The sequence below is a fragment of the Eulemur rufifrons genome, chromosome 19, assembly GCF_041146395.1.
Source record: "Eulemur rufifrons isolate Redbay chromosome 19, OSU_ERuf_1, whole genome shotgun sequence".
NCBI lineage: Eukaryota > Metazoa > Chordata > Mammalia > Primates > Lemuridae > Eulemur > Eulemur rufifrons.
The window spans coordinates 38,912,978-38,923,703 of record NC_091001.1 but is presented as its reverse complement, the minus strand read 5'-3'; the positions used below and the strand labels follow the sequence as shown (position 1 = coordinate 38,923,703).

The following is a 10,726-nucleotide window of genomic DNA, read 5'->3' as shown; positions in this document are numbered from 1 at the left end:
CAAATATTACCCACCCAGGCTTCTCATCTCTGATCTCTTGTAAGTGGTTTGAAAGTTACCATGACCACCCAATCATCAAAGGAGATAAAAGCACCACGGACACAGCCCAGCTCTGATTCTCTTTCTTGGGGTGACCTATTCCCCACTTCCTATTTGAGAAGATTGGTAGTGATGCCATCCAGGGACAACTTTCCCTTTTTTATTTAGGGCAGGGAGAGGCAGGCTTCCTCTATTCTCCAGCAGTTAATACAAACTAGCGATATGCAGGCATTCTCACATTTAGTAGATAGGAGCTATAGCTCCAGCTTCCCTAACTGTGAAGAATCTGACGTTTTCATTCAATCTGGGTCATCTTTTCAGGAAAAGTTAAACTTAACTCTTTCCAAATTACTCATAGAAATATACATGCTAGATAAGAACATGAAAAAGAAAAGAATTCTATGAGGGAAAAAATGGCATTAAAAGAACACACTGTATTGTGCAGAGGTCCAAGGGATACCATGAGCTGGAGATAAGTTCCCTCCTTTAACTGTGTAAGAAATGACACAGATAAAAGGATTGTTACACGCCACTGGAAATACCCACACAAAGTATGGGTATGCGGGTATGCGAAGGCCCGTTTGGGTAGGACCTGCCCTTTGAAAGCTTCCTGTGTGACTTGTATTTTGGTTGCTGGTTCCGATTTCTCCATTTCCCATTTCTTGATTTACAGAAATGAAGAGGATACTCAGGGCGGAGCTCTGACTCTCATCTTGCTCTGCTCTGGCCCAGAACAAAGTTCCTGAAGTGATGACGGGAACGGGGGAGAACAATGCTTTATTTGGGCTGGATGTTTCTTTGTCTTGTCGCGGGAGAGAGGATGAAAGGACTTAATATTTCAGGTAGGAGTTTTCACTTTTCATGTTAACATTGCGAGTCTTGTGGTCAAAGTTTAAAGTGACAGATAATTTGATGTATCAGCAGTGTGACATATCAATACAGAGCTTTTCCTTTCTACTGTTAAAAAGAGAGTAGGAGGAGAAGTATTGCGTGTGAACAGCTTTCAGCTGACACTAAGCGTTAATGGGGGACTCAGTAACTGCAGCTGAGTGTTTGGTGAGCACAGCTAAGGAGGAATGAACAATGGTTCAGCCATCTTTCACAGGAAACCGGGGTGCTACAGGCCATGCTGACGTCCACTGCGAGGGAATTAGAAATTGCACTTCCTTTCCCTGATGAAGTGGTCACAGTGAAGAAGAAAGACACACAAGGAAACTTAATCTCTTGCCAAATCAAGTACTATTTGTAAATATAGGTTAGAGTTTCATCTTCTAATGTGTTTCTGTGTTGTTTTGTTTATTGTGATTTTCAGATTGTTACACCAGAAAACTCCTTTGGATGTATTCTTCAAGGAGTGGTGAAGAGTTTGTCTTATTTTGTGATTTGCCAGAGCCACAGAAATCGCATTTCTATCATAGAAGTCAACGCTTACTGACACGAGGCCCTGAACACCTGCCCTGCGGGGGCAGTAAGGACCTGTCTGATGTCCAGTGGTATCTACAACCTCAGAGTGGAGATTCATTAGAGGAAATTCCAGAAAGCTCTCCTCACATCATTCAGGAGAAGAATACCCTTCGTTTTTTGACCCCAGAGATGAATATTGCTGGGTCATATATCTGTAGACCCAGGATTAGGTACGTTCCAATGCATTCCTATCTGGGAACATTCCCAAATTCTTTATTATGTGGGTAAAATATCTATGTTCACATGACCTTGTTAATCTCCTAGGAGCCCCCAGGATGTGGCCTGTTGTGTCAAGACAGTCTTAGAAGTTAAGCTCCAGACAAACTCATCTTGTGAGAACCCGCCATTACACAACCAATACCTACTTTTTGGTAGCACTAACTCCATTCATTGCCCCAGTCTCAGCTGCCAAAGTGGCGTACAAAGTCCAGAGGTGACCTGGTACCAGGTGAGAATGAATTCTCTGAAATTAATACGAGAACATTGTTTTTATGGTAACATCTCTGCAGGCACTTTATAGAAAACGTTTAGAACTTCTCAAAAACAAGCCCCATGCCTGTGTAGGAGAACTGACTTTCTCAAATGGTCTCATCCCCTGGATAGCCACACAGAGCCTGATATGCTAATTATTTAGAACCACCTTTTCATCAATGCCAGAAACATTTCTAAAATTCAAGTACATTACACATCAGGTAAGACATAAGCTTATATCTGGTAATGCAGAAGGGCAGGTTAATTCATTTTTTCTGTTTTTAGAAAGCAGTGGGCACTGAGAAGGGAACACCAAATAAGAAAGTTTTGAAGGGTTTGTGAAAGAAATAGGAGGAGACTGGAATACTTTCTAAGAAGGACACACCTGGGAGGACAGTTAGGACAAGCCCCGGGTGGCCCTGGGTAGCAGGTGTTTTGTACAGGTGAGATGGTGGGGAGTGAGTACAGCGCTAGGAGAAAAAGGGAACAAGGGTAAGTTTCATAATGATGTTGAGTCATTGACCACATGTACATGAACTCCTGTAACAGAAACATTTCACATTTCTACCATGGTTTATGGCTTTGCCAAGTGCTAGCAGATGCGTAAATGCTGTTTAAATATCTCCTTCAACAGAGGCTTGTGTCAGTTAAACCCTAAGTGGTGGATTCTGGGAAGAGAATCTATACTGCCCCCCTACAATTATAATATCTGAAGTCCAATACTTTGCCTTAAAAATCATGCACAATTTTACACTCAACTTTATAATATTGTTTGTAAATATAAAAATATCATTTTAAATTGCCACTAATTAAAGTCAGAAAGGTGGATCATGCTTACCTGGTGGTTTTATGCACCCCAAAATTTGAGAATGAGGGACTCCTGGGAGTGCAGTTAGGTACAGTTAGTGTGGCAAGAGAAGACATTTCCCCACTTGATTCTTGACACTCTATGATGACAGGTGGACAGAAATAAGTACACAGACAGGGCGAATGATGTAGCTGTGGTCTTCCATTTGTATTTTAAAATGACAATGAGAGAATACTGGTCTCAATAAAATTCGAATTCAAGAAACATTAATTTTATAACCTCTAAAATGAGGTTAGTAAGAAGAGTCAATACTTCTGTTCATTATTTTCAGTTCTCTCTCAAGAACAACACTTCCCTTCGTTCAAAGTATCTGTAATCAGGAATGACAGCTGTGCCGCTGTCTAGATGGGCTGCTCCTAGGTCAGCAAAGCAAACTTGTCCCAGTTATTTCAGATGAAAATGTGTTTGGGTTTTCAATGACGGTATACCTAAAATGAAAGCTATGTTCACTTTTCAGGTGAGCACGAGGCACATAGTACTGTTGCCGGCTCTCTGCATCTGTTGCTCTTGTAAGCTAAACCCTAAAGTTGTATGCTAGTCACAAAAGGAAGTTTTGTTTCACTTCTCTGAAACTTTGACTGCAAACATCAGTATATGTTTAATGGTGAACAGGCAGCTATTCTGAATGTAGGCAAACAATAGCTGTTGTGATAATCATCCCTCTTCTGATAGAGATTTGGATAGGTCCTAGTTCAGGTTATGTTTCACGAATTACATGTAAGCTGGATGTCGCAGACCTCATGGCAGTTGCATATCACTAAAAGTGATGACATTAGGCAGGGAATAACTCCAGTGTCCCTTTCCTTCATGCTAACCCACAGTTTCTCGTGTGGTAGGTGGGTCACACTTAAGATCTCTGAACAGATGAAGCTGACACTTGCTGAGAGAATGAACGTGGTATTATTGAATTCAAATGAAACTGCTGACCAGGGATACACCTACAAGATGTACAGAATATCGAACTGAAATAAATTCAGGGGCTTGGAGTCTCTGGAGGGTCCTAAAATATTTTTAGTAGGTACATGAGAAAATTTAGGATTGGTGATTCTTTTAAAATTTTTTCAGCTATTTTATTTTATTATTCTATTTTTTATTCTTTTAAATAAATAAATCATACTTGTCTACATTTAAAGGATACGGTGTATACAATTATGATGATGTTGTGATGTTTTGATATACTTATACAATGTGGAATGATTAAATCAAGCTAGTTAGCATAGCCATCATTTTGCTTACTTTTTGTGGTGAGACATTTGAAATCTACTCTCTTAGTTATTTGAAATATACAATATATTATTATTAACTATAGTTACTCTGCTATGAAGTAGATTTCAAAACTTATTTCTCTTGTCTGTCTGAGACTTTGTACTCTTTGACCAACATCTCCCCATTCACCCCCTTCTCCCTTCAACCGAGCATCTGATAACCATTATGCTATTCTCTACTTCTATGAGGTCAACTTTTTCATCTTCTACAAATGAGTTGTCTTTCTGTGCCTGGTTTATTTCACTTAGCTTAATATCTTCCACTTTCATTCATGTTGCTGCAAATGAAAGAATTTACTTCTTTTTAAGGATGAGTAGTATTAAATTATGCATATCATATATACCATATTTTCTTCATCCATTCATTTATTGGTGGACACTTAGGTAGATTCCATGTCTTGGCTACTGTGAATAGTGCTGTAATGAGCATGAGAGTACAGATATCCCTCTGACGTATTTATTTCAATTCCTTTGGCTACATACCAAAGTATATATTCCAAAGATATATACCAATTCCAAAGGTGGCATTGCTGGATTATATAGTATTTCTACTTTTTAGTTTTCTGAGGAAGCTCCATAGAGTTTTCAATAATGTCTGTCCTAATTTACATTCCCACCAACAATGTGCAGGAGTTCTCTCTTCTCCACATCCTTGCCAACATTTATCTTTTTTTTTAATTTAAAAAAATTTAGGGGTTACGAGTGTTCTTTGTTATGTGTATCGATTGTATGATGCTGAAGTCAAGGCTTTCATTGTACCCGTCACCAGGATAGTGTTCACTGTACCTAATAGGTAGATTTTTATCCCTCAACCCCCTTTTACCCTTCCCTCTTATTAATTTTCAATGTACACTCAGCCCTTTATGACCATATGTTCCCTCATTTAGCTCCCACTTATAGGTAAGAACATGTGGTATTTACTTTTCTATTCCTAAGATACTTCACTTAGGATAATGGTCTCCAGTTCCATACAAGTTGCTGCAAAAGACATTGTTTCATTTCTTTTTATGGCTGAGTAGTACTCCATGGTGTGTGTGTGTGTGTGTGTGTGTGTATACCCACAGTTTCTATGCCTGGTTTTTTGAGAGTTTTTATTATGAAGGAATGCTGGATTTTATTGAATGCTGTTTTCTTCTTTCCTTTAATGAAACTGCCAAGCAAATGCTTTTTCTGCATCTATTGAGATGATTATATGGTTTTTGTTTTTAATTCTGGTTATGTGGTAAATTACATTTGTTGATTTGCACATATTGAACCATCCCTTGCATCACTGGGATGAAATTGATCATGGTGTGAATTGTCCTTTTCATGTGGGTTGGATTCAGTTTGCTATTACTTTGTTGAGGATTTTTACATCTATGTTCATGAGGGATATTGGTCTGTAGTTTTCTTTTTCTGCAGTGCCCTTTCCTGGCTTTGACATCAGGGTAATATTGGTTTCATAGAATGAGTTAAGGAGGATTCCCTCCTTCTTGATGTTACGGAAAAGTTACAGTAGGATACATGATAGTTTTTTGTAGGTCTAGTAGAATTATGCTGTGAATCCATTTGTTCGGGGGCTATTTTTTTATTGGGATATTTTTTACTACTGTTTCAAACTTGCTACTTATTATTGTTCTTTTCAGGATTTCTGTTTCTTCCTCATTCACATTTGGGAGTTTCCATAAATTTATCCATTTCCTCTAGATTTTATAGTTTGTGTGCATAGAGGTTTTTATAGTAGTCATGGATGATATTTTGTATTTCTGTGGTATCAGTTGCTCTTTTTTATTTCTGATTGAGTTTATTTGAGTCCTTTCTTTCCTATTTCTGGTTGACCTAGCTAGTGATCTATCAATTTTATTTATCTTTTCAAAGAACTAAACTTTTGTTTCATTGATCCTTTGCATTGTTTTTGTTTGTTTGTTTGTTTTTGTTTCCATTTCGTTTAGTGCTTCTCTGAGCTTTGCTATTTTGTTTCTTCTGCTAGCTCTGGGTTTAGTTTGTTCTCCTTTTTCTAGTTCCTTGAGGTATGATATTAGGTTGTTAATTTGTGATCTCTCTGTGTTTTTGATGTAGGCACTTAAGGCTATGACCTTCACTCTTAGCATGGTTTTTTCTCTATCCCAGAGGTCTGTGGAAGCTTGTGTGGTCTTTGTCAGTCAACTGGAAAACCTTTTGATTTCCATCTTAATTTCATCAAGGATTTGACCCAAGGATTGCTCAGCAGCAGGTTGTTTAATTTCCATGTATTTGTGTTGTTTTGAGAATTTCTCTTGAAATTGATTTCTAGTTTTATTCCACTGTGGTCTGAGAAGATATATGGTGTGATTTCCATTTTTCTAAATTTGCTGAGACATGTTTTGTCTATCCTGAAAAATATTTCACTTTCTGATGAGAACAATGTATATTCTTCAGTTTTGGGGTAGAATATTCTGTAAATGTCTGTTAGGTCCACTTGTCCTAGAGTCCCATTTAAGTCCATCATTTCTTTGTTGATTTTCTGCCTCGATGATCTGTTCAGTTCTGTCAGTGGAATGTTGAAGCCCCTGACTATTATGATGTTGCTCTTTATTTCTTTCATTAGATCTAGCAGAATTTGTTTTATGAATCTGAAAGCTCATGTGTTAGGTGCATATATATTTAGGATTGTTATATCTTTTTGTTGAATTGCTCCCTTTATCATTATATAATTACTGTTTTTGTCTTTTTTTTGCCATTGTTCATTTAAAGTCTATTTTATTTGATATGAGAATAGCTATTCCTGCTTGCTTTTGGTTTCCATTTACATGGAATATTTTTTTCCATCTGTTTACCTTGAGTCTATGAGAATCTTTGCAAGTTAAATGGATTTCTTGGAGACAACATATATTTGGGGTTTTTTTTTAATCCATCAGCCAAGCTATATCTTTTAAGTGAGGCATTAAGAACATTTACATTCAATGTTAGTACTGATATGTGAGATAGTGTTCTGTTCATCATGTTAGCTGTTACCAAGTTGCTCTGTTTTCTCCTTGTGTTACAGTTTTATAAGGGCTGTGAGCTTTAACTTTTGGGTGTTTTTACACTGGTGGGTATTGATTGTTCTGTTCCATGTATAACTTTTGAGCATATGTTGTAGGGCAGATCTAGTAGTGCCACATTCCCTTAGAGTTTACTTGTCCAGGAATAACTTTATTTCTCCTTCATTTCTGAAAATTAGTTTTGCAAGATACAGAATTCTTGGCTGACAGTTATTTTGTTTAAGAAGACTAAAAATGAGACCATAATTCCTTCTTGCTTATAAGGTTTCTGCTGAGAAATATGTCATTAGTCTGATGAGTTTTCCTTTGTAAGTTATTTTTTGCTTTCCTCTCTCCACTTGTAGTATTTTCTTCTTCACTGTGACTTTGGCCAGACTTCTGACTATGTGCCTTGGTGATGTCTGTTTGCTATGAATCTTTCAGGTGTTCAATGAGCTTCTTGAATCTGGATATCTAAATCTCTAGTGATACCAGGAAAGTTTTCCTCAATTATTCCCTCAAATAGGTTTTCCATGCTGCTTGCTTTTTCTTCTGTTCCCTCAGATATACCTATGATTTTTATATTTGTTTGCTTTACATAGTCCCACACTTCTCTGAGAGATTGTTCATTCCTCTTACTTCTTTTTTCTACATGTTTGACTGACTGAGTTAATTCAAAAGTCTTGTCTTCAAGCTCTGAAATTCTTTCTTCTGCTTGATCTAGTCTGTTGTTAAAACTTTATACTGTATTTTGAAATTTCCTAAATGACTAATTTCTATGAGTTGTGTTATATCTTTTCTTACATTATCTATCTCCTTAGTGATTTTTTTTCTTTCATTACCTGAATTGTTTTTTTTTTCCTTTGGGTTGGTTTTCAACTTTCTCATCAATTTCATTGATCTTACTTCCTATCTATATTCTGAATTCCACATATGAGATTTCAACAATTTCCTTTTGCTTGGAGTTAGTTGCTGGTGATTCTTTGGGAGTATAAAAACATCCTGTTTTTTCATGTTGTTGGAGCACTTATTCTGGTTCCTTCTCATCTGGAGCCTCTTCTCTCAGTTCAAGAGAGATAAGTTTGTGGTGCACTTGTTCTTTTCTGGTGGGAACTCTATTGCTCAGTGAAGAGAGAGAGAAATCCCTGGATGGTGCATTTGAGTCCTACTCTGGAAGATTGAACAGGTAGGAGAGGGGCAGATGCACTATGAGCCTTTAACATTGCTGCTCTCCTGCATCTCACAATTTCCTGTGGTTGTCATGGGCAGTTGGTGTGCTGTGGTATGGGCGATCACCCTGCCCAGGTCGGGCAGCGGCAGCAGGGATTGGTGTGAAGTAACCTGAGCATTTCCCCACCCTGGTCCGCCCAACACTTACCTTTCATTTATTTTATAAGAGCAATTCTAACAAGTATGAGGGGATATGTCATTGTAGTTTTAATCTGCATTTCCCTGATTATTAGTGATGCTGAGCATATTTTTAATATACCTGCTAACTATTTGTATGTTTTCTTTTAATAAATATGTGTTCAGATCCTTTGCCCATTTTTATTTTATTTTATTTTTATTTTTGAGATAGAATCTCACTCTGTTGCCCAGGGTAGAGTGCTGTGGCATCAGCCTACCTCACAGCAACCTCAAACTCCTGGGCTCAAGCAATCCTACTGCCTCAGCCTCTCAAGTAGCTGGGACTACAGGCATGCACCACCATGCCCGGCTATTTTTTTCGATACATATTTTTAGCTGTCCAGCTAATTTCTTTCTATATTTTTTTAGTAGAGACAGGGTCTTGCTCTTGCTCAGGCTGGTTTTGCCCATTTTTAATTGGGCTGTTTGTTTTCTTGTTATTAAGTTATTGGAGTTCCTTATACATTATGGGAAATAACTCCTTATCAGAGTTTGTAAATATCTTTCTCCATTGAGTGTATTATCTCTTCATTCTGTTGTTTCCTTTGCTGTGCAAAAGGTTTTCAGTTTGATGCAATTTCATTTGTCTATATTTGCTTTTTTTACCCAGATCATTGTTTTGGAACTTTTTCTCTATGTTTTCTTCTAGTAATTTTAATTTCAGTCTTATATTTTAAGTCTTTAATCTAATTTGAATTGACTTTTGAACATGGTGTGAGGTAAACATCCAATTTCATTCTTTTACATGCAGATAACCAGTTTTCCTAACACCATTATTGAAGAAAATATCCTTTCTCCATTGTGTATTCTTGGCATCTTTATCAAAAATCAACTGAATGATAATTCGTAGGTTTATTTCTCTCCGTTCCCATTGGTTGATATATCTGTTTTTATGCTAGTCTGATGCTATTTTGATTACAATGACTTTACAATATATTTTGAAATCAGGGTGTGTTGTACCTTCAGCTTTGCTTTTGTTTGCTCAAGATTGTTTTGGCTTTTTGGGTTCTCCTGTGGTTCCACATGAATTTAAGGAAAGTTGTTTCTATTTCTATGATAAATAACATTGGAATTTTGGTAAAGATTGCACTAAATCTGTAAATCACTTTGGGTAGTAAGAACATTTTAACAATATTAATGCTTCTAATCTATGAACACAGGATATCTTTGCATTTATTAATGTTTTATTTCATTTCTTTCATCAGTTTTTGATAGTTTTTAGTACACAGATTTTTCTCCTCCTTGGTTAAATTTATATCTAAGTATTTTAATTTTGTTGCTGCTATTGTAAATGTGCTTATTTTCTAATTTTCCTTTCAGATAGTTCATTTTTATACATAGAAACATTACTAATTTTTGTATGTTGCATTCATATCCTTCAACTTTACTGAATTCATTTATCACTTCTAAGAGTGTCTTGTTGGAGTCTTTAAGCTTTTCTATATATAAGATTGTGTCATCAACAGATAGAGACAATTTTACTTCTTTCTTTCCTATTAAGATGCATTTTATTTCTTTCTCTTGCCTAACTGTTCTGGCTAGGACTTCCAGTACTATCTGAAAAGGAGAGGTCACAGTGGGCATTCTTGTCTTGTTCTTGATCTTAGAAGAAAGGCTCTAAACTTTTCATAATTGAATATAATGTTAGCTATGAGTTTATCATATGTAGCCTTTATTGTGTTGATGTACATTCTTTCTATACCTTATCTGTTCAGAGTTTGTATCATGAAGGGTGTTGAATTTTGTCAAATGCTTTTCTGGCATCTATTGAGAGGATCACATGATTTTTATCCTTAATTTTGTTAACATTTATTTATTTGTGTATGTTGAACCATCTTTGCATCCCAGGGATAACTTTCACTTGATCATAGTGAATGATTATTTTAATGTGCGGTTGAATTCAGTTTGCTAATATTTTGTTGAGGATTTTTGCATCTATATTCTTCATGCATATTGGCTTGCAATTTTCCTTTTTTGTATTATCCTTCTCTGGCTTTGGTGTCAGGGTAATGCTAGCTTCATAAAATGAGTTTGGAAGTATTCCTACCACTTCAATTTTTTGGCAGAGTTTGAGATGAATTTATATTAGTCTTCTTTAAATGTTTTATAGAATGCAGCAGTGAAACCATCCACTACTGGGCTTTTCTTCGATGGGAGACTTTATTTTTACTGATTCAGTTCCCTTACTCATTATAGGTCTGTTCAGAGTTTCATTCTTCATGATTAAATCT

General features: G+C 36.5%; 1 protein-coding gene across 1 annotated transcript in view; it reads left to right on the top strand.

Moving 5' to 3' along the window:
• Window positions 1-811: 811 nt before the first annotated feature.
• IL18RAP (interleukin 18 receptor accessory protein) overlaps window positions 812-10,726 on the top strand; it is a 31,970-nt gene continuing 22,055 nt past the window's right edge. Inside the window, exons 1-3 of the mRNA XM_069493853.1 lie at window positions 812-881; window positions 1,352-1,673; window positions 1,768-1,951. Of these exons, the coding sequence (XP_069349954.1) occupies window positions 812-881; window positions 1,352-1,673; window positions 1,768-1,951 (576 nt within the window). The remainder of the gene's footprint in view (window positions 882-1,351; window positions 1,674-1,767; window positions 1,952-10,726) is intronic.